At 41.1% G+C, this 24,085-nt stretch overlaps 1 protein-coding gene across 3 annotated transcripts in view; it reads right to left on the bottom strand.

Annotated features, from left to right (window-relative positions):
- Nucleotides 1-24,085, bottom strand: part of ZFHX4 (zinc finger homeobox 4) — a 179,376-nt gene that overhangs the window by 4,635 nt on the left and 150,656 nt on the right. For 2 of the 3 annotated variants that reach the window (XM_045514060.2, XM_074355082.1), the window contains exons 6-10: nucleotides 19,857-19,973; nucleotides 13,503-13,636; nucleotides 13,072-13,272; nucleotides 12,407-12,524; nucleotides 6,480-11,870 (exon numbers count right to left, since the gene is read on the bottom strand). In XM_045514060.2, the coding sequence (XP_045370016.2) occupies nucleotides 6,480-11,870; nucleotides 12,407-12,524; nucleotides 13,072-13,272; nucleotides 13,503-13,636; nucleotides 19,857-19,973 (5,961 nt within the window). Of the gene's footprint in view, nucleotides 3,522-6,479; nucleotides 11,871-12,406; nucleotides 12,525-13,071; nucleotides 13,273-13,502; nucleotides 13,637-19,856; nucleotides 19,974-24,085 lie in introns of all 3 variants that reach the window. The other variant, XM_074355083.1, reaches the window with a different exon arrangement.

The following is a 24,085-nucleotide window of genomic DNA, read 5'->3' as shown; positions in this document are numbered from 1 at the left end:
TATTGTAACCGATTGTGACTGTACCTCTGGAAAGGCGGGCCCACTGGTCCTCCACTTGAGCAGTCTGATAATTACCACATTCACGAAAAATAATTAGCTATCAAGTAAAATGAAGTCCATCTGCCTAAGTTCCAGTAGGAAAACAAATTTGGGTCAAATAAAGACGGGGATAAGCTAATTAAATAGCAAAAGTAAATGACAACTGATGACACTGGAAAACAAGTAACAGTGTAGTCACAGCTCCTCTTGATCAGGACTGATCATGGTGAGGTCTGATGCCATTGTTAAGTATGCAGGTTAAGCTGCTCATTACCATCCAGGCACTTTGGCTAACAGAGTACTTGATAGGGACTGAATGTATTAACACTCAACTTCATCACCCCCAAAACATGCTGCGTCTAGGTTTGCTTGTAGTATGCAAAAATGGTCCCCACCTCATTAGGCAGACACACATAGGGTAGAGTATGACTACTACTGAAACAGAAGAGATCTTTGCTGGATTTCAAGTACTCGATCTAATGCAGTGGCTAGTAGTAAGGTATTATGAAGCCATTTTTATAAGCTGGAGAACTGGGTGAGAAACTAAGAGCTCAGGATAGAAAAAGGAATTGTAAAAGTCTGTGCCTTTCTGAGTTTTAGAGGCAAACACAGTTGACTGCCAAAGGAACAGACTGGAAGCCTAATTAGGTGGTGGCATTCTTGAAGGAGGAAAGGCTCACCACCAAGTGATCAGGACAAGGACCATGATGGAGACCCACTGGGCTGATGGAAGAATTAACTGGGAGAAGGTGAATAAAGTTTAAGTTATTAGTGCATAGCTAGAGAGAAAATGATCATAAGAGATAAGACAACCATCTTTTAAATACTGGTTCAAGTCTTAACCTCTATGAGAAATGCAACATTTGAGTGTTCAAAAATGAAAAACAAATGACACAAAAACTATGTGTTTCCATTTTCTTAGCTAGAAAAAACTTTAGTTTCTTAATTGGTCTTTATGCAACGGAGGAAGCTTGTCTTAGGCTTAGCATCCAGGACACACTCAAGTCCTCAACATCACACTCAACTTGACCCTAACCATGATCATATTACTGTCAATTAGCCTAGCTTATTACCGGCTGCTCTTCTTAGTAACCTTACCACAGCCAACTCTTCTCCGACCTGCTTTGAAATAATTTCTGTAGTTGTATCAGTAATAGTCTCTAAATTTCCATCATGTTAGAGAAGAGTCTTTCAATATCCTCAATGGTAAGTGGGGACAGATGCTAAAAATTCCATTTTTCTGGGGGAGAAAATCAAGTCCTAGGGCTGTGAAATGACTTGACAGAGAGAAATCTACAACTTGATGGTAGATGTGCGGTAGGGAAGCTAAATATTATAGTTGCCACTCAAATTTGTCTTCCTGTCTAATTGGATCAATTGTAAATGGTAAACTATGCAAATATGGAAAAAACAATCCTTGAAAATAATAATATTGTACATCCAAGAGAAATATAGTGAGTATCCACATTTTACAGAAGAACGGCTAACATATTTGAAATAAATTTAAATGAAAATGGCTTAAGATTTCCCAGGATATAGTAGCAATGAATGAGTAAATCCCCAAATCTTTAATCCAATTTAGTGTGATAGACTTCTTAGATTCATGCGACTTAGCCTTAGAGAAAATGGTAAAATAATGGAATTGCTTTTGGGGATCCAAACCCACAACTCCCTTGCCTTTATTCCTACACTATGATGTCTGGTATCTTGATCTTCTTTTTACTTCCCTCTCTATACAATTTTATTTCCAAGGAAAAAAAAAAAACCAAAGATATGAATACACCTCTTTTTGAAAAGGATCAGTATATACTAGATTAGATAATTTGAGGTTTCTTCCTGCTATGATATTCTGATTTCATGATATTCTATGCTATTTTCCACTAAACACTTAACAGAGGATAATGGATTAAGTCAGAAGAATTAATACCTAATTACAGAATTTCAGGCATGAGTGATTCAGGTAGAAGAAGATTCACCGAGGACAGGAGATCCTTCCTTGCGTTGTTAGAATGATACTATGTTGGTAGCTAGCTTCTTTTGCTTATTCATAAAGCCAACCTTAGTTCTGGGTCTAGTAAACCTAGACTTCATACTCAGTAACTGCACACCCTCTCACCTGAGGGCTTTCCCCCACTAAATCTAAGGAAACTGGTGGCTCATCCCTCTGACATGAGGATTTAAGACAAGAGAAATTGTAATGAACTAAGACTTAAAAAAAATAGCAATACTAGTTAGAAAGTGCGTAGATAAGTAGTGAATTTTTAGCTCAGGCTTTCCCATCAGATGGGGTCTACAAATTCCTATCCAGAGGTCATATAGTGAAATAATGAAAATTTTTATTACAATAGGAATAGGAATAGGAATAGGAATAGGAATAGGAATAGGAATCCCAACTACTACAGTCAAAGACTATAAGCATTTTAGGAATTCAACATCTTGAGGAGTGAGTCAAGTTAAACGATCAACTGTTAAATAAAAATGTTAGGAAAAGAGAAACAGACCAAAGATAATGAATAATGTACATTGGGGCTACGAGTAAAAGACACAAACTTATAAAAACCGGCAGTCAAAAGTTCAGCTGTCAACTGATATATGAAAACCAGAAATAGAAGAGAAAAACTGAACGGTAATCATGATACAAAATAAGTGGTGGTGACTACAAAGATGCATTCTTTCCTGTTCCCTAACTCTTACTCCAATTCTTTGAAATTTCACTGAAAGATGGAAGTTTTTCTACAGATAATCTCATGCTACCATCATTTTGTTTGGTTTTGTTTTCCCGAGACAGCTTCATATTCCCGAAAGTCATGCTTCCAAAAGAAAATGCCTATCTCACGATGAGTGTAGATGTGTTCTCTTTTCCCCAAATTTCTTTGATCTAGGTCTCCCAGAGGGAAAATCTGCTCTGAAGTGAAAAATAAAACTAATTATGTACACGGGCCAAGGACAATTGTGCCAAAATTATTAAAGACTTACTTGTATCTAGATTTACCCCAAATGTGCTAGTAAATTACACTGAAGTATGAGAAAAATGCAAAAGGCATGTTCTAAAGTTCCATTTAAGGAAATGGGGTTAGGCAGTTTTTCCAAAAACTAATGGATCATATAAAAATCAGACACTGCTTAAAACAATAAAGGAAATCAGTTAAAAATTAAAAAATCAAGTTATTTTCCTATTCCTCTTGAGCAAAATGCCAGAAGCAGCTAATGTCCTGAAGGGTAAAAATGTAAAGTTTTCTAATTTTTTCCAGGTGTTAAGGCACATGAGTTTCTATTGACATTTTCTCTTTTTGCATATGATCATGATAGAAAAAGACAAAAGTTAGCAGAAAATAATTCCTTTTATTAAAAAATGAGTGCTAGTAAGCAGTGCTCCCGAGCACAGGGCTGAGTCATTGTTCAGGAAGCAGCAAACATGATGGGTATTACTCTTGAAAGAGCCGTCTTTGTGATCTTGAAGGACTAAATAATTTGAAGATTTCCTGAAAGTAAGGTAAGGAAATTTTATGAGAATTAAAGCTGCTAAAATACAACAGCAATTCCACCCAAAAAAGAACAAAATGGGTATTTAAATCAGGAATTTAAGAGGTTGGTAAATGCTAAAACTGAACATGTATAATGCAATTAAGTCAATTTTGGGGGTGCAGCCTTTGCAATCAGACATTACTTACTTTATGGCATATCTCATTCAGTGGAGTCTCTTTGTAGTGATTTGCTTAGGAACAAAACCTTGAAATCTACCTTTAGAGGGATGGGGCGCCTTTAAAATGAAGACTTTTCCATAACTAAATCCCATTACATAATGGGCCCAAGATGAACATGTCATATTGTCAAAGTTTATCCATATAGATAACAAACTGTTAGAAGAGCTCAGGGCATGTGAGAAATACAAGAATATTCTACTTAAGAAGTAATTTTCTCCTTTTGATTTCAAGTAGCTGGGATGTCTGTTTCTCCCATTAAGCAAAGGAGATACCTGTTTGATGAAAAATAATACAGTAGAAAGATGCTGATAGAAAGATGGAGAACCACAGCTCTACTCCATGAGGTGATTAAACTCTTCAGCATGACCCACCACAGATAAATTAACCTAAAAAAGATGTGAGCGCAAAGTGTGGGAATTCAGGCTCTCCAGTGGGATCCTGCTGACAACTCTGCTGTGCTAATGTTTAAATTCCATTACAAACAAAGAACTAATTTAAGAGGAATTGCAAATTCCAGTAGGTATGTTCATGGACCTTTCTTTTTATAACACTCTAGTCTGTTTTGGTCCATGATTTAATGAAGCAGCAGATACACAGCGCAGGGGTCCGCAGTACCAGCTGCTTTTTGAGATAGTGCTCCCTGAGGAGGGCCTGCCTCCAACATCTTCTCACAATTCTGATACTTACAAAACAGGCCCGTATTTCAGGGGGAGGATGTAACTTATTTTTATGGTGTGCAGAATGAGGAGGAAGGTTAGGCTGTTTAAGTATTTCATAAACACCTTCTCTCTCCTCCCTCCTGGCTTTGTTCAATACAGGTCTTCTGGGTACCAGTTTCAGAGTGAAAAACACAAAGGGCAGTCAGCAAAGGACCCATTGTCCACGCAAAGGCCTTTTGATCCAGTGGAGAGAAAAATAAGATGCACTGACCACTACTTGTGGGGGGTGACTACACGGGCATCATCAATCAAAGCTGACTTGTGACTTGAACTGTTCTTAGCCCAAATTTTACTCTATTTTACAAAACTGTAAGATTTACATTAAGTGTTCATAGGCATTTTCCACATTAGACATTATGTGGAAAGACTATTTTACATAACTGGTCATATAGGAGTTTTTCCACTTAAGACATTTTTCTAGGTGTCAATTAATAATCACAGTGATACATAAAGTGAGACTAGAAGACTAATACATCCATAGGCAAAAAAAAAAAAAAATACAGCCATCGTATTATTCTTAAACTAATTATATTTGACTTAATTGAAAGGTACAAACAAAACACATAATTGTAGCTTTAATATTTAAGGCCCAAAGAATATCCAGATAATTAAGCCCAAAGAATAGGGGTGGGCAGGGGAAGGTAGCTGGTGTGATAGTTCAAGGAAAGGATGTTGCAGAAATTTTCTTGGTAAAATTCTTTATATGTGTAGAGCCATTCTGTTTCTCTCTAATGCCAACAGGTCATTCTGGACAGGGAACCAGAGAAGCTGGCAGTGGCTAAGAGGTCATGTGACATCGCTGTTTTCATGTCTCCCAAGATAAAAGTTAAAATAGGAATATCTCCCAAAGGCATATTAAAATAAAAATTGCCATTAAGAGAAGGATAACATTGACGTTTAATATTTATGTAAAAGTCCAATTTGGGAAAATGAAAAAAGCTTTCCTTTTGTGCTTTGGGAACTTTCTAGATAGTATGTAATTGGTTCATTCTAGATGTGTCTTTGGAATGTCATGATTTCCTTTTAGAAAGAAAAAAAACCACTGTTAATTTGGAAAATAAAACAGACTTTAAAGAAGGAACTAGAATCATTTTTTTCTATTTCGGATAATATACAACGTTTGTTGTATGTTTGGCTACATGACTGCCTACCACATTATATTCAATTTTTTTCAACCTGCTATAATTGGCTACCTACACTTACTCACAAAATCGGAACTGTACAAACTGCACTTCCCTTCATAAACAAGAGAGCTGGATTCGCCATCTGGGATTGCCTCAAACAACTTTACCATTTTGTTTTGTCTTAATCAGAAATCTTGGCTGAGGGTGGTGGTAGAAAGGCATGGAGTAATACGAATTTGTTTCTAAGGTTAAGAATTTACTTAAATAGTAAGTAACAATGGCTGCTACAGAAAGCAAAATCGTATAGCAATGCTCAATTACAAATTGTCACAGAAGTCATATTTTTAGTAGTTAAACTTTCTATATATATTAGCTTTATTACCTGCGAGGTGTAATGTGGGGGAATTCCTGTATCTAGAAGGCCCCCAGCTTTTGAACTTCCTGGTATTTATGGGGGGAGAAGACCCCCCAAAAGCACAAAACCAAAAAAGAAAAAGTCTCCCTTGGAAATAACATAAATTAAGATGCCAATTAATGTATTACTTAATGCTTCATTTTCTTAATATGTATCCCAGATTTTGTGCCACTTGTCTGTACTGAAATGCCATTTGAAATTGGTTTTGCGATGCGGATATAAAAGGAATGTTTCTATGACATAAAGATGTAATGATATTAATGATATATTTCTGGCTGATCTACCTGGTCTTTATTTTTCTGCCTATGTTCAGGTTGGCTTACTTATTAACTATGCCACTGAAATATATATTTCAAATAACTTAATGGTTTTACTTACTGAAATTAAGAGAGATCCAATGTCTCCTGTTCTTGGTACAGGTCATTGGCTGCCTAATATCACTTAATTAATTAGACTGACTCTCCTTGAAATGACTTACTGTTTGAATTTTGTGGAAATCCAGGCAAAGAGGATGGACCGTTCATTCCAGGGAGAAGGACTGGGGGAAGGCCGGGGAGTCCTGGATAGGCTGCTGGCAGACTGATGCCATGAAGGGAGCTGCTGTCCATCATGCTCGGCTGCTGGACCGCTAAGCCCAGAACATCTGAGGCTTTCTTGATCCGGTCAAGCTCTTGCTGTGCCATCAGCTGTCGAACGGTCGTCGGGGCCAAGTAATCTTTCTCCCGATCAAGCTGACTCCCAACGGTCTCCCTCACTTTTGAAATGTGCTGTTTGGAGAAAATATGATCTCTGATGGACAAGCGGGCAGAGTACTTCACCCCACAGAGGGTACACTCTGGTTTGGTGCCTTCCGTTCCACTTTGGTTGATCATGAAAGGCTTCCCTATGTTGATTTTAAATTTCTTTTCCTTGGCCCTGGCATTCTGGAACCACACCTGGACCACGCGTTTGGGCAGACCAATCTCATTCCCTAGCATTTCGCACTCTTGCATGGTTGGAGTTCGGTAGTCACTAAAGCAAGCCTTGAGAACCTTGAGTTGAAGATTGCTCATTTGGGTTCTGAAACGCTTGTGACCTGGCCGATCGTTACTTTTGGATTTAAAAGGATTGCTGGATCCAAATGGGTTTGGCGAACTCGGGTCCGCGATGCTGGACGTTTCACTGCGGTCAGCATTGTCGTCGGGGTCATCGGTGATATAAAAGCTTTGGTCGTGGTCACCGTCTTTATCGTTGAAAGGTATCGAGGGGCTGGTGAGAGAAAAGAGAAATTTTTCCTCGCAGACCTCCGTGGTGGGTGTGGTTGCTGTTTTGGGCAAAGTGTCCAGCGTTTTCGGCTCTTTAGGAGATAAAGCTGGCTTCACATCTCCGGAACTTCCTGTGGTGCTTTCCATCTCGGCGTTCCCCTCGTCTCCAGTGGTGGCGTCACTGATGGCTGTGTTAATGGACGAAGTCTCATCAAAATCAGTCTTATTCTGATCATACCCGGCCTCTGCAGGAGGGGCATTTAAATTCTCCACATCCTCGGGACACTCTGCTTTAAAAGAAGAAGGGCTCAGAAGATTCTTTGGCGACAGCTCTGCTGTTTTGCTCACTGGCGTTGACACCGTAGAAGCCAATTCATTCTCACTGGAGAGATCAATTTTCGTCAATGGCAAAGAAGGATAATCAAAATAAATGTATTTCTGCGGACTTTCTCCCCCATCTTCCGCGGATATCAAAGGGCTTGGGGGCAAACTGTAACCTGCCTGCTTTCCTTCATTCCAGTGCCGGGAGCGAATGTGGCTTTCCAGGGCTGACTTGGCCTTAAACAGGGCTCGGCAGAACGGACACCGCTTATGGGACTGGGCCGGGCCCACCGCCCGGAATTGGCCTTTCCTTTCTCGCGCGCGCGTGTTCTGGAACCAGACTTGCACTACTCGTTTCTTCAGCCCGACTTCGCGGGCGATATGATCAAGCATTTTCCGGGTAGGATTGGAATCCAGTAAGTATTTTTCATAGAGTATTTCCAGTTGCTCCGGGGTGATGGTGGTTCTCAAGCGTTTATCACGGTGCTGGTCCTCACCGCTGTTCCCGCCTTCCTTCTCACTGCAGTTGGTGTCTTCTTTGTCATCCAGTTTCCTTTTAAAGGAAGCGGCCACGGTGGCGGGGGCTGCGGTGTGCGAGGTGGCGGTCTGCGGGGGCATCTGTGTGAGAGAACCACTCAGCAGCTGTCCCGTCATCAGCGGGTTGTTGGGGTCGAATATCATGTAGGGCATGTCCATGGGCCGTTCCAAGAACGGAGAGTGAAGGAACTGGTTTTGAGCAGCAAGGAAGTGCATGTGCTGGTGCTCCTGCCAGAGTTCCAGAGTCGGGAAGGCAACTGTGCACTGATCACATTGGTACTGTAGTAACTGCGGAGGTAGACTGTTCTGGAGAGAAGTCATGGAAATCTGCAGTGGGCTGGAGGGGACCGGGGTCTGAGAGGCCGAGGGAGGTCTTCCGAGAAGTTGGGGTGGTTTCGGTGGCGGTGGCTGTGGCTGAGTGGCCGAGGCCTGCGGTGGGTCTGAGGAAGTCGATGCTAGTGGCAGGGCTGGTTTGATGCCTTGAGAAGGGGGCGAGGGGTCACTCTGCTTTGGCTTTTCTGTGGGATATTCAGGTTTTGGAGACGTCTTCTCAGGTTCCGGTTTGGGTGACGGAATCAGCGGGGTACTAGTCCCGGAGCCAGAACTTACCGTGGGGGCAGGAGCGCTTTTGGCTGCCTCGGTCTGGCCAGACGCTGTGCAATGCTTGTACACCACCTGGTCCGTGGCGTCCATGGAGTCTTCGGTTTGGCTTTCATCTTGGGCATCGTCGTCTTCATCCTTGTAACACTGCTTTTTCTGATGTGTAATCAAGTCAAAGATCCGGGGGAAAACCACATTGCACTTCTTACACTGGTACTGCATGTTGCTCGTTCGAATATACCGCTCATTAGTGAGTTCTCTTTTTTCATTATCTTTAGCCTCTGCTTGATTCTCGTAACTCTTCCGGGCCTTCTGACGAGCATTCTGGAACCACACAACAATAACCCGGGTGGGCAGATTGAGAACAGTGGAAAGTTGTTCTATTTCATCATCTTTCGGGTAAGCGTTTGTGTCAAAGAAGTCTTGAAGGACCCTAAGCTGGTAGTCAGTAAACCGGGTCCTAGAAGACCTCTTACTGAAGGATGCATCCGATTTGTAAGGTTCTAAAGAGGAGGGCTGTGGGTCGATTCTGATATCTTCCAAAACAGTTATGGGAGGGTTACTGAAGTTGTAGGGAGAATCCTTATTTCTCTGCCGCTCCTTAAAAAGCGTATTTCGAAACCAGTGCTTGATGACTTTCTGAGAGAGACCAGATTTCTCTGCCATTTCCTGGATCTGTTCTTCACTCGGAGAATTATTGATGTCAAAATAAGCCCTCAGGATTTTCAGCTGGTCATCCGTAATCCTCGTCCGCGGGCGTTTGAACTGAGAATGCCGTAGGAAGTTGGGATCCAGCCCGAGCTGCTGCTGGCAGAGCTGAGTGAGGTCGGCCGAGAGCGTGTCCATCTGGGGCAGCTGCAGGGCGAGCTGGGGAGGAAGTGCGGGGTGCTGCACTGGCTGCATCATGATGGAGGGAAAGAGCGGCAGGTCCAGAGACACGGGCAGCTGGACCTGCGGGGGCGCGGAGGGCGGAGGGGGTGGGGGCGGGGGAGGCGGCGGCGGAGGCGGGGGCGGCGGCGGCGGCGTGGGCGGCGGGGCCTGCAGCGGGGTGGACACGGAGCTTGGGAGTTTGACGGGACCCAGAGCAGAAGGCTGCGGAGGCGCTGGCGGCAGCGGGGGCGGCGGCGGCGGGGGCGGCGGCGTTTCCGGAGAAGATGGAGAGATTGGATAAAGCTTGTCATAGGCCTCCCGGTACTGACGGGCAAATTTTTCTAGGGCTCCGTAGGGAAAAAACTGGCCGTGCACGTGTTCTTGGTGACTCTTGAGAATAAGAACGTTGGAAAACAATTTCCCGCACGTGCCGCATTCCAGCTTCTCCCTGTTGTCGCCCTCGCCACTCTTGCCCTTCTTCTGCACCTTCTGCCTGTTCTCATTGTACTGAATGACCAGTTCGAAACCAAAGTTTTCCAGTAATGCTTTGGCTGCGTTGCCTCTGGCCCCTGAAGCGATTCGGGGCGGCAGGATGGACGGTTCCAAGGATTTCTGCTTCTTTCCGTCTTTGCCTTCTTTGAGCCCTTCCCCTTCACTTACAGATTCTTGCTTTGGCTTGTCTTGCTTTTCGGCGATCTCTTCTGCCTCCTTGTAAGAAGGTGTGTCTTTCGCAGCTGCTGCGCAGTCGGCACTGGCCAGGGGCGCCTGCTCCTGTTTCAGTGATTTGCTTGCCTGCTGCTGCTGCTGCTGCTGCTGTTTTGGGGGCTGCAGCTGGGGCTGTGTGGCCTGGTACTGTTGCGCTTGTTGCTGGAGTAGCTGGAGTTGAGTTTGGCCAACATGATGTTGTTGGGTTTGAATCTGCTGCTTCAAGTCTTCAAGCAAGGACCCGGCCATCCCCGCCATGCCAGGCATCCCAAATGCCGCAGAGCCTGGCAGGCCCAAGTCCGGCCCCAGGCTGAACTCTGTCCCAGGGATGTAGAACGGGAAGAGAAACTGAGGCTGCTGAAACTGCAGCAGCGCCTCGGGGGTCATGGGGAAATGAGGCAGAAAGGCGGGGTTGAGAAACTGAGGCTGAAAGAACGCCGCCTGCTGTTGCAACTCGTGTTGCAGCTGCATCTGAATTTGTGCTGGTGACTGCGCTGGGTGGTGGGTAGGCTGAGCAGAGATTAATTCTGGAGTTGGCTTTTTATTCAATTCTTTGGCATCTAAGTGGGTATCTTTGCTGCTGGCTGCAGCTAAACTCATGGTCTCTAACATCCCTTGGCCGGGACTGTTCACGCTGGCTGCCACACCGTGCCCGCCGGTTGCATGGCCGCTGGGCTCCAGCTTTGCAGCCCTCGCCTTTGTCTGGTGGAGCACGGACCTCATGTGGATTTCCAAGGTCGAGCTTTGGCTGTACGCCACGTTGCAGATGCTGCACTTGTAGGGTTTGTTATCTGTGCTGCTGTTGGTTTCTTGAGGAACGGGACTGGAGGCTTCCTGCAAGACCTTTTTCAACTTATGCAGGTGAGACACTGAGTTATAATGGACCAAGAGAATGTTCTTTTGGGTGAACGACTCTTTACACACTGTACATTTATATGGGCGAGATGGGTCGAGGAATTTTTCCATCGTAAAATTTGGCCCTTTTCTAAAAGGTAAAGTCCGCTTTGGTTCAGAGCCCGTGTCGTCTGGAATAGAGCTGCTGTCACTCCCTACAGGACTTGCCTTGCCTTCGTGGTCCACCTCATAGTCTCTCTCCATTTCCTGCTCGAGGGCATGGTCGTCCTGGGCCATAGTTTCAGTCTCTGCCCACAGTTCACCATTCACGGGCAAGGAGGCATATAACTGCTGAAGCTCGGCTTCGCTCAGTTCTGGGTGGCCTGCTTCCAAGTGTTTTTTTAAAGCCTGGAATGTACGGAAACTACGCTGGCAGAGATTACACATCGTCGCAGCCCGAATCGCGTGATACTGGGAATGTATCTGAAGCTTTTGCATAGTCTTAAAAGCCAAGCTGCAGTGGTTACAGCGATACTTATAAACGTGGCGGTCCGACACGGAGAGTGGTTGCCTTTTTTGCTGTTCGCTTAACTGATCGTGCAGTGGGTCGGAGATTTTCATATCCTTACTGCTGTTCTTACTCCATTCCAACATGTCTGTGGCTTCTTTCGTTGGTTTCTGCTCCTCACTCTTTACTTCCATGCTAGCCTTGGAATCGTCAAGACCCACCATAGTTCTGTCATCCATTGGGCTTTCACCTGCGGGGAAGGAGGCATAAGCATCACTGATGGGAGGAGGCAAGCCCACACCTTAAAAGCCAAAAAAAAACCTTGTCAAGAAAGGTTTCTGCTTCATTGATTCTTTGAAGAAATATTTGTTGAGCAGCTACTGTGTGGCAAGCACTCTTGTGGGCACTAGGGGTATAAAGGCAAATAAGAAATCACCCTTGACCTCAAGGAATTTCAAGATAGGGAAGAAAATAAGTCAGAGGTAATTAGAGTATGCTAAGCAGTGTGATACCAAGGGCCATAGTGTTCAGGAATTGAAACACACAAAATACTCCTGATCATTGACACTGAGGTCCCCCAAGGGCAGTTTACAGGTAACCAGATATTAAATACGTCTTAGAAACCATGGCTTCTGGAAATCCTGTACTTTTTCTTCCTGTGTTTTTCTTTTCTTATTTTCTTCCCTTCCTTCTTTTTTAATCTTTGATAGTAGTAATACTGGAGCACCACCACGGATGCAGCCCCTGGGTGTGTCTTCCACAGATCTTGGTCAGAAGGTGGCATACCTGAATATTTCCCAGACCCCTCGGCTGTGACAGCTGCAGGTGTGTCCCGCTCCAACTTCTCAGAGGCAGCTGCTGGCAGTAGCAAACTATTGGGCATCATTACATCAGGGACAGGCACCTGGGAAAACCAAAGGGGGTCATGTCAAAGGTACCCCAGAAATCATGGACTCCATCACACCGCCCTTTGGCAGTAGTATATCCCAGTACATTTTCCCGACCAAAGCAGGGACATTCTGTGGTTCTTACAGGCAAAATGCTTTCTTCACACTTTAGATCAAGGCTGTTGTGATACTGTATGCTTCTTTTCTTTTTAAAAATATAGTTTGAAGGTTTTTATAGGCCTGTTTTGTGTAATGATAGCCAAGAAAATATGAAACTCAAGGTGCCCACAACAATCGTTTGATTAACATTATACTTATAAAAATAGGACTGCAAAAGCTGTCATTAAATCAGCTATGCCTTGTATCATATTTGGTTTTTTTTTTTTTCCCTAAGCACAAGAGCCAACAAATGGCCCTTAATTGCAATTTCTGCAACAGGGTCAGTAAGAGAGCTTGGCATAGCGCAGAAGAAATAAATTTCTATCAGTCCGTAATTACAGATTTTGTGTTGATACCTTTACAGGGATGATATGTCACACATGCATCAACATTTGGCATCCTTACTGTCATAAGCAGCTTCTCCACACAATCTGGAGACACGCTGTGTAAATGCGTCAGATGCAGCTGGAGGTGCATTTTGTTGCTGAGGACGTCCTGGCAGAGGGGACAGCAGATGACCGGCTGCACCGAGTGCTGTGACAGGACGTGCATCTGGATACGACTTTGGTCCCTACTATTGTAGTTACAATAAGGACACTGATAGAACTGGAAAATATTGGATAAACATGACCACTGTCAGTTAATGGATTTTGATGACTTAAGAGCATTAAAGGTCACATCAAGAGTTAATTACTTTACCAATCACAGTGTATACAGACATTTCAACAGCATAGAATAGTTGGGGGCTCTAAAATTATCAAAGGCAATAATTTAAAAACAAACAAACAAACAAAAAACAGGCTGATACAGCCAAGGGAAATAAAAAGCACATTTACCTGTTCGTGACAGAATTTATTGTCCTCTGTAGGTTTTGATCTTTTGGTTGCCACATCCTCTTCCTTTGCCAGCAGGAGTGGCTGGGTTCCCCCTGCCACACTGACTTTTAGCTCCTTTTCTGGTGTGATTATTCCTGATTCCCCAAAACAGAATAGAACATCTCAATTTTAAAAGACTAACAATGCCGAAATCTGAAAAATTATGTTTTCAAATGGCTCTGACTCTTAATCCACTGAATCACCAAAAAAAAATGGACAAGGATTTTTATATGATGGTAAACTCAAAAGGCAAAAGGTGCATCTCTTTTTGTCCACCAACCAAGTGGACTTTATAAAGATATTTTAAAATGTACTCCTGTCTCATGTTTTGATAACCCTGGGTGACCTTGAAAGATTCATCAATAACACATGCTCTCTGGTGTCTCAGAATGCCTTTATCACACGAGAGCCAACCTACTCCAGTTCACAAATGCTAACTTAGAAAATAATTAATTTTTTGCTCATGTTTAATTACCAATTTCTTTTGTAAAATTCTGGGACACTGAAAACATTTCAAAATTCTGAGAAGAGCTGACTGATTATAAATCAGGAATGAAAACAGTGTTTTTACATGGTGAATGTAGGATTTAAAAATTAACTATAGGTAACGTAGCCACTGTGGCTTGTGATTTATTTTTTCCTTCAGATGTTTGAGCAGTTGGCTGTGCACAAAACACTGTAGTCCACATCTCAAGAAGACAATTGTTTTATGAGGTTAATCTGTATATTTGGTGTAGAAGACGGTTTAAAATTTTGCCTAGGTGAGCAACATAACGTATAGAAGGCTCATACACATCAAAGGAAAGAGTGTGAGTCTAATTTCCTGATCTAACAGAAAATTCTTTCTAGCATCAATTTTCCCAATAAGCTCCTCTGCGAGGCTGGATATCACAGCGACATTGGGTAGGCATGTCACATACATCTCACGACAAACACAAAACCTCATTTACCAGCCATTCCAATCTCATCATAGCGCGGCATCATCTGACCTTTTTTCTGCTGTTTATTATGAGTATTTCTAATTTTAACTTTCAATTTTCACCATCTTCCAGTCAATTTGCAACTAAATTATTTCCAGGGTGAGGACACTATCACTGGACAACTGGGTGCAAATACATCTTGAAATGCAATGAAGCTAAACCATTGATTGCTATCAGACCCCACGTAAATATAGAGTCTAGGCGTAATCTGATTGTATGCTGTGCATGAAGATTTATCTTGATTTTTTTTTTCAATCCACATACGGTTCATATAAATGAACAAATTACACCTTATTGCAAAATAACCCGGTTTTAATTTAAAAATAAGGTCAAGGATGTTATGGAAACAAAGTAAAAATGAACCCCAAAATGCATTCTTTTCCTATCCTGGATGGAGATGCATGCTTTATACCATGTAAATAATTTTATGAATTTTAAATTCTGAAAGAAATTTAAAAGTAAGTCTGACTCTGAGGAGATCAAAATTAAAATAGAATTTAACTGACATAATGACAGTAATTTTATTCCCTTGGGGCTTGTGCTAGGTATAGAATTAGTGCTACATTTTCAAACAAATTGCACTGATCCTGATTTCTAGATTTACAAACACTAGATTTTATTTGAATTGGTACAGTTGTCCTATATATATAGGTACTTTGCAGAAATTTAGGTTCTTTCTAGATATCTGAAAAAATAATTTATTGTAGTTGTGTTTGAGTGAACTTAAATTGGAGATAGACTAAAGAATTTCATTACACTGATTAAACAATATCCAAAAAAATGTCAAAAACAAGAATGTTTATTTCATAATTAATTGTGGAATCAAAAAAATGTGTTTCTTCTTAAGGGAAAATTCTCAAAGCAGAATATGCTTTGTGCTATCATTTTGAATTGCTGAAAATAAACATTTAAGAAAATAAGATGATACTTAGTATTTGCAAAAAGAATTTACTGCTTAAGGTATCAGATCACCTTAAAACAACTGTCATTTAAATCACCAAAAGAGTATGGGTGTTTTTTTTCCTGTGAGACTGGAAGATTTTTCTTAAAAAGTTCTCCAATAATGTTCTTTCTTAAGAATTCTTTCTTAAGAGAATAATATTTCCATATCACTCTTTTGTGTACATGGTAGAATCAGACATGACCAAATAATAAGTTGGTCCAATTCCCGGTGCTATCAAAGACTGTCACACACAAGGTGAAAGAGAATTTCCAAAACTCTTGTTGCTTGCAGTCCTTCTGGAACATAAGAAACAGAATAAACCTTCCAGAAACTTCTAAATCTATTAAATGTATAGCTATGGCCTGATTTTTATAAGCATGTATCTTCAAATATTAGTACTATGAAGGATCAGAAAAACATTGACTTCAAGGTTTGAGACATTTTACTAAGACTAGACTATACACTCATGTACATATTTGATATAATTAATCCACATTATTTTTATGCTTATTAATATTCATCAATAACATAACTGCTTTTGGATTTAAGGACATTCAAGCTGCATGAAGAAAAGAGTTAAGTTTTAGGGTCACTATTTCATAGCCATTACGGTCACTGTTGGCTATGGTATAACACCCAATATATGTGCCAGATTCAATATTTTTTGGCTAATTAACTTGGTTAATTAAACCATGATCTTAATGTCAGTTCAAAGCTTCCTCAAGACCATTTTATTTTAAATTGAAAAGAAGTTATAAATAAAGTCTAAACCCACTAACTGTAGCTAGGTACCCCAGAAATGCATGTCACTGATAAGAAGCAGCAGCAGAGAATGCTTAGATGTAATAACGTATAACAAAAGCAGACTCTTGAAGGTCAAACAGGTCACCGGGAGTATTTGCAAACATGGTAGACCTTACATTTTACGCACACATGCCTTTCCTACTCAAAGGGTTACCATCGCAGGTATTATGGCCTCCCTGGTTAATTACAGGAAATCAACTCTGGGGTCTTTTTCTGAATTATTATATCCTAGCAATATATTAAATAAAGGCCAATTAATTTCAGGAAGGTTTTAAGTTTTGTGATTTCATAGTTTATGTCTGAAATTTACTTGAATTGAACAGTGTTTGTTACCCTAGACAAAATTTTGAAATGAGCTCATAATTCATTTTGGGTTACTGAGGACATCACAATATCCTCCAAAAACAATGCCACTTTAATACATTTTAACTAAACAAATGAAGTCTAATTACAAATAAGCACTGCCAAATAGATGAGCCAATGATTATCTGTCCGTTATGGTATTATTTACCTTGCATGAGATTATGGGTATAAAAATGACATAATTCATTTCAATTCAGATGTTGCCTACTTAATAAATTTTCAGTCCCTAAAATACAGAAGGTTGTAAAATGGCTTACACTCATAACAAGTGAGGAAAATCTAATAGCACACAGGTACTCAAAGCAAATCTTGGAAAAAAACCAACAAAACAAAATGCTGAGTTGTTATTTATGAATCAATGTGTTTGATAAGGTTTGAATTCTATAAAACTTGAATATAACAGATGTTATTCAACTCCAAATAAGTCTAAATTATAATTACCAATACAGTATTCTTTCTAATGAGACTAGAATGAAAGGATAATTTTAATTGCAATAATGAAGGTTAATTTCCATCTTTCCTCATGTTTACTCCCTTATTAAAAAGTGGTCCCCTTAGCCAAGGCAGAGACATATTACATTTTCAATGCAAATGTATTAATCTGGATAAACTCTATATTAATTCTTGTAGTGCACAGAGCTATAATTTGGATTATAATTAATCTAAAGTGGCACTAGATTTAAATGACAATATAAATGAGGCATTAGGAGGCTTTTCTATTATGAATGAATATTCAACAAATATAACTCGCCTATTGCCAAGTCCCATTTTGAAAGCTCCAGTCCTAGAGATTAATGTCAGTGGCAGTACAACAGCTTACACAAACACCGTCTTCCTAACATGTGCTAATTCCTTCCTGTCTAAAAAATTCTGTGTTAAACTGGGGTCACACTGTTTTCCCATCTAACACATTAAGAGAGTGATTAATATATGAATTTGCCAGTATTTTTTGACATCTGTAACTGACATCAGAAAAAAAGAAACAATACATACATAAGTGGTTATTTGATCATGAGAAATACCGACATGGAAGAAAAAAAATCCACGTAATTTTTCACCGAATCAGATTCAATTTAGGACAAAAAAAAAAAAAAAAAAAACCAACTCTGTTAAAAGTTCCTGTAGGCAGTCAATAAGAACTGTCCTGATGTCTGGGAGGTTTCAAGGCTAAATATTTGCATCTCAGTAATTGCTTTGAGTTGGTGCTTAAAGCCCTCTTTCATCCTTACAGATGTGGTTGGGGAGGCAGTTCTACAGGGATAAAACTGTGTTTTAAAAAACTAACATTATCCAATGGTCTGTGTCCTCTCACATTCCTGAGTCCTGTCGAGATGGTACAATTAGAGGCCCAAGAAAGGACAATAACTCATCAGGCCATTAGGGAGTGGTTGAGCCCATTATTTATGTAGAGCAGTAAACTGGGCTGGTGGAGATAGGGCCCTCACATCTGCGGTTTGTTCCAAGCAAGACTCCTTGCTCGCTGGGGAGACCGGAGCCCCTTTCAAGAGATTCCCACAACCCATCCTTTACAAGGTCTTAGTTACTTAAAACCAAGCATCATGTCACATTCCTAGGTATTACGGGAACACTCGATGAATGCCGATGCTCTATCTATGGGTTTTACACATCCTTCTGAAGAATGGGGTTGGGGTGGGAAGAGACTTGTGGTACAACTGTGAGAAAGTCACCCCTGAAGGCAGGCAGAATCCTGCCCTCCTCCTCCCCCTCCCCAAAGTAGGCAAGCAGCCAGCCTTGATGAGGTCTATCCTTGAGAGTGAGTAACGTAACCACCTTGCTATTTCCAATTGTTTTCAAATGAGGTGTAGATGGCACCACCCTTGACCTTAATCCTGAGGTCCTTCAACTTCCCTGTCAGTAACCTCAGGAGCCGACTTCCTCATATACAATTCTGGCATCTTTTTTTTTTTTTTTAAACATTGCGTTAGGCTCAATACCAACCTTAGACCCTCTTTGTTTAAATCAAATTAGAATCATATGTTAGCCACTAGATCCTAGATGCAAATTTAAATGGCTCTTTTCTCACTGGATTCCAGAGAGAAATTCAGCACTGAACGGTCTGGGGTGGGGAGCAGGGAGGCCCTTCAAATAATTTTCGAAGGGAATGGAAAACTCAGATCTGCAAAGACTGAATAACAAATAGGGGATAATTCAGATTTAAACAAACTTGCACGTGAAAATGATTTTTTTTTTTGCACAACCCAATGTCTTCATAGTGAAAGCAAGCTCTTTCTACGTGGCTGTCACTGGAATTCAAGGCAAAGATAGATGACTACCTGAAACTAATAGGCTTGAACCGGTTTCAGCACTTCTTCTGCTTCAGTGAGTCCAACATAATAAAACTAGGTATAGCGTGCCCCCAAAATAGCCAATGTAATATTCATTGCGACCATAGATTTCCATCTCATACATACAAAGCATGGATGAAGTCATATATTTGCCAAATCAAACAACAGAAAAAGCCTTAGGTATCCACACCAGATGCTGGCCTAGGGTTTGTTTGTGCACAAGTAAATGTCATGACACGAAGGTTTGTTTTCAAAGACAGTAGCTTTCATTACTGGGATTTGTGTATTCTGGAAGATCAAAATTACCCCGCACCTAATCCCTTCTCAATGATATTTCCTCTTCTTAGGCTGAATCATCTGCAAACTTTTTCACTGGATTTTGTTTGAAATGCCTCAAATAGATGCCCTTAAAAAGGGCAAATTCCTGAGTGGAAGTGGTAAAAAAAAAAAAAGCAAGGAAAAATAACTTTTATTTTTAGGGTTATGTAGTTTGGGAGGGAGGTGGGGTGATTGAATGAAAAAAATTCAAGTGATATCTAATCCCGTGCTTATGAAAAATTAATATGCCATCAGAGGACCCACAAGTATAGCTAAGATTAATGAAAGGCGCTTAAAAAATTACAAGCACACAAACTGATTTGATTAAAAAATAATCTCGCTGGTCGTCCTGCAATATTCTTCAACTTATCCACATCTATTCTGTCAGATGGTTATGATTAAAAATAGGTCAATGCGAGGCTACTGATAGAAATCACATGCAAAATGCACATGCAATGCATAGTAGTGGGAATGTTCAGACAGTTTAAAATGAATAAAGGCTTTTAATCAGCTTTGGCGGGGGGGGGGCGGGGTGTGAAGGAAGAGCCGATTGCAGGAAATGGGGGTGCGGGGAAGAAAAGGTGAGAATCTAACATCTTACCAGAATCTTTATTCGAGTTTTTGCCTTCACTACTGTCTCTCTCACTTGTGTCCTTCTCCTCATCCTCGGCCACTGCTGGAGGTTTGACAGCTCCTTCTGCCTCTTCACTTTGCTCTTCTGTTAAGAAAGGCAGACCAGTCAGGAGGAGGCAAAACCCCAGAAATGCACAAGCTGAAAGAAACTACGGGACCATTTTAAAACTTTATTATTTGTGAATCATCTGCAGACCTTCATTCTCAAAAAAACAACATGAATTTATTCAAAAGACTCTATTAGAACCTGCTGGCTAGACCAATGCAGTTTTTGTTTTTTTGTTTTTTTTTTAATTTTTATCTCCAGCAACTTCTTTTATATCCATTGAGAAAATGGGTCTGTACTAAATTAAAATAAAAGTGATTGTTTAAAAGAAAGACAGTTCAAGCCAGAAAAGATTTAAAAATGAATGGAAAGTGATTTTGTAATTTCCATAGTAGAACCTTCTCAACTACATGAATACACTGTTCCATGGGCTTGGATAAATGGCAGAGCAAACCAAAGTCTTGGAAAAATTTCTTAGTAAAATAGTGTGATGAGGACAGGTTAAATATAAGACAGGTGTTATTCCCACCTTTTAGTCCTTAGACCCCAGAGGAATTTTTAGGAATTTGTCAAAGTAAGATCTCAAAACTTGAGTTACACTGGGATTTTTTTTTTCTATAGGAGGAGCTCCACAGGGCGTAGGACAGAAGAAGGTACACGTCTTCTATGACAACCACATCACCCCACACCTCATTCATGGGTCTCACACCAGCTAGATTACATGGAAATCCTCATAGTAACTCAACCCTATTTAATTATTCTGTAAATCTCAGCTATGCCGCTGCTGGTGAATTAATCTGTTTATGCAGTTAGCCTCTGTGCTGGGTCTGTGTCCCACTAATCCGTGAAAGGCCCACTGTTCTCTTTCATCCTGTGATCATTTGTCTCTCACTGTGCTGATGTCACATTTTAATGAATTTTTAGCAATCTGAGTAATGCCAGATAACCAGACTCACAGCTCCCCCCAGCAGGGCATGCTGCTTCCATTGCAGCACACACACAAAAATAAAAATCAGATTCCCCTGTTCAGGTAGGAATGACATAAATTAGGAGAAGAAGGTAAAATGGGATTTGAAGCACCAGGCTGCTCAGTTTCATAAAATCTTTAATGACCATATAAATTAACCCTGGAAAGGCAAAAGGTCATCGACACACATTTGCATACACTCCTCTATTTGCTTTGGATAAGCAGAGCTTTTATGCAGAGAACATGATACAATTAACCCTTCAATAACCATACAAAACGCTGCTCCGGACATTTTAAGTGTCAAGCATTAACTGAAAATTACACACTGCATAAAATTTTCATTGCAAATGCGATAGTGATTGAAAGGGGAAATCGTGGCCCTCTCCACACCCCATGTTTTTTTAATAACGTTCTGACAGCAGAATGAAATATCCAGTCACATGTAGCAGCTGAGCGCCAAAAAAAAAAAAGAAAAGAAAAAAATGTGGCTATTTAGTGTCTCACTTGCCAGCCATGCTCTACAACTGTGACAGCAGAAAACCGCGGACAGTTCTGGGTTCAGTGGGGGAAACTCCAAAAAAAAAAAAAAAAGGAGACCAAGGCCATTTAATACATTCGAAATCAGAGTTGGTTTCAACTGTAAGTCCTCAAAGGGACCATACAAATCCATTTATTCCATGTTTGCACTTTGCCACTGCACAAAAGCAGAGGGGAGGTCCTTGGGGAGGGGTCAGTCATCTGAGGGTTTGGGAGGAAGCTGCCCCTTCAGGCAAACACGCAGGGAGATTGTACTTGAGGAATAGCGGATCAACACGTCTCATGGCTGTGGCCGGCTTTCAGTCCGGCGGTGATAATCACTGATCAAACACAGGCTCCCTCCTCCCAGCACGGGGCCCGGCTGGGTGGGGACAGTGGCCTGGCTCAGTATGGGAGGCTGGGGGGCTGAGATCATGGCTGGATGGGGCTGGGTCCCTGCCAAGTCCACCCACGTGACGTGATGTGACATCCAGTGTCAGGCCTGTGACCTAGGGCAGCTCATGGCAATGGCTTCTCAACTCATCCTGGGGAAGGGATGCAAGACTTCTTTGGAGTCAATTTACTGGACCTTTTCCCCCAGGGCTGGAAAAGAAAGTGTCAAGAGTGCTACTGAGTGTCCTTATCTTGAGGGGACATAAAATTGTAAGGGCCATCACCACTCACATTAATAAAACATCGTGTGTCAGGAGCAGCAGATGAAAATTATGAAGGTCCTAAAAGAAAAACTACAGTATAATCTGGGTCTCATCAGTTTTTTGCAGGATCCTCTTCATTTTTTTTCTGGTCTGTGTTTTAAGTGTGAGAGAAATTCCCAGACATGCCCTCCTATACATCACTGGTGTCTGACCTCAGCCTGACCCTGGCAACAGTTTGAGAAATCTGAATGTGAACAAAGACCCTGTGTCAGCAGCAGGGAAAGACTGTGGGATAGACTCTCCCCATCAACTTAATCGCAAACAGCAGTTCTGAGGCCATAACTTTGCGCGGCTCCTCCAAGCCACAGCTCATAACCTCCCGACGTGGATTGCCCGGCGCTGCCTCTGCTTCTGTGCCCCCCCACCCCCGCCCCCTCTCTGGTCCTTCCTTTGAAGTAGGCAGGCAATTAGCTCTAATGCTCAAGCAATTCAGACCTGTTTTGTGGTTTTGAAGGCGAAAGCTGTTTATTACAGGTAGGCTCTTTGGAGCCACAGAACTTTGCAAATTTTTAATCACGCAAAAAATAATCAAAGGGTAACTGATAAGACGCCATAAAGTTTCATGCGAGTCAGAAGAAAAAGGTCACTTTCATTCTTAAAGGGAGTTTTGGAAATAAATTTGACATTCCTTTTATAAATAGACTTTAGAGTCAAGAGCATTAATGTGGAGAAACCACTTTCTCTAGAAAGACCTGGAGGTTGGGGTAAGGGAAAGAGTGGGGAGGTTCTGATTTTCAAGTACCACACTTCCTCAACTGTAAAACGCCATGAAATGTAAGATGCTTACATTTGACGTAAAAAGGAAGGACATTTTTTTGGAAAAAAGGGAAAAATAATATATGACACTAATTGTATTAAAGAGATGCCTTAGAACTGAGGGAAATTACATAAAACTCCAAAATAAAGATCCTAAAGCAGTTTTCACTTTCATCAATAAATTTCTTCAGTAACACATTACATGTAACAATAAGAAAAGTATTATAGCATTTCAGAATACTGTTGTATTCACACTGTTTATATTTCAATTGTTCTTTTGCCTCATGGAATATAAAAATTATCGTATTTATTCATATGTTAAACTTTATGATACGAATGTACTTAAGCTTAAAATGTGCATTAGGGTCCGTTAGAACTTCCCAATTTTCAGGTAAGTGATAAAATGTTTTTATTTTAAAAGGTTTCAAAATAATAGGAAGGAGACAAAAATAATACTACACAGTCTTACATTGTAAAAGGGCAGTGCAATTAACTTCCCATTTTTATCGTGCCTAAAACGCTGATCTTATAAGTTGCTCTACACGTCCACATAAACTGCATTTAAAAGAAAAGTTTTTGAATGACTAGCTTAGAGTATTTTCATTTGAATAACAAAAAAATGATTGGAAAATCACTACCAATTTATTCTTTAAAATTATAATATATAATTTGTAAGCAAATCTTCAGTGATATCCATCTGATCTAAACACCAGCCAGTTTTGCTTGGCTACTGTTGCTTTATTATACAATTGGGTTTGGGAACCCTCTGAGTCATCTAAGGAAAACACTGCCTACTTTTTAAGCCCATCTAAAGAGGAAGTAGAGGATAATAACTTCAACATCTTTAGTTTTTCATACTGAGCATCTATTCTGGACACCTGGCTTATAAGAATTCCTTGCTGGGCCTCTTCATTTCCTCCTTGTCCAGTCCCCAGTCCCTCCAAATCTATCCTTCATGTGATCAACCTAAATCTGACTTCTCAACTTAAAATCTTTCAGTGACTGCCATCACTTAGAAAGAAAAAGCTTGGTCTTATGCATGGCAAGAGGAGCTGGTCCTTGTCCACCACTCCAGTCTCATCTTTCTTCACTTCCTACCTAGCACTTAACTCTCAAGAATGATCTTCTCAAATTTTAGGGCATCGGAATCACCTGGAACACAGTCTGCTGGGCTCCACCCCTAGAAATTCTGACTC

Source organism: Camelus bactrianus, chromosome 29, assembly GCF_048773025.1.
Source record: "Camelus bactrianus isolate YW-2024 breed Bactrian camel chromosome 29, ASM4877302v1, whole genome shotgun sequence".
NCBI lineage: Eukaryota > Metazoa > Chordata > Mammalia > Artiodactyla > Camelidae > Camelus > Camelus bactrianus.
Note: the sequence above shows the minus strand (reverse complement) of the source record. Positions and strands in the feature narration are given on the sequence as shown.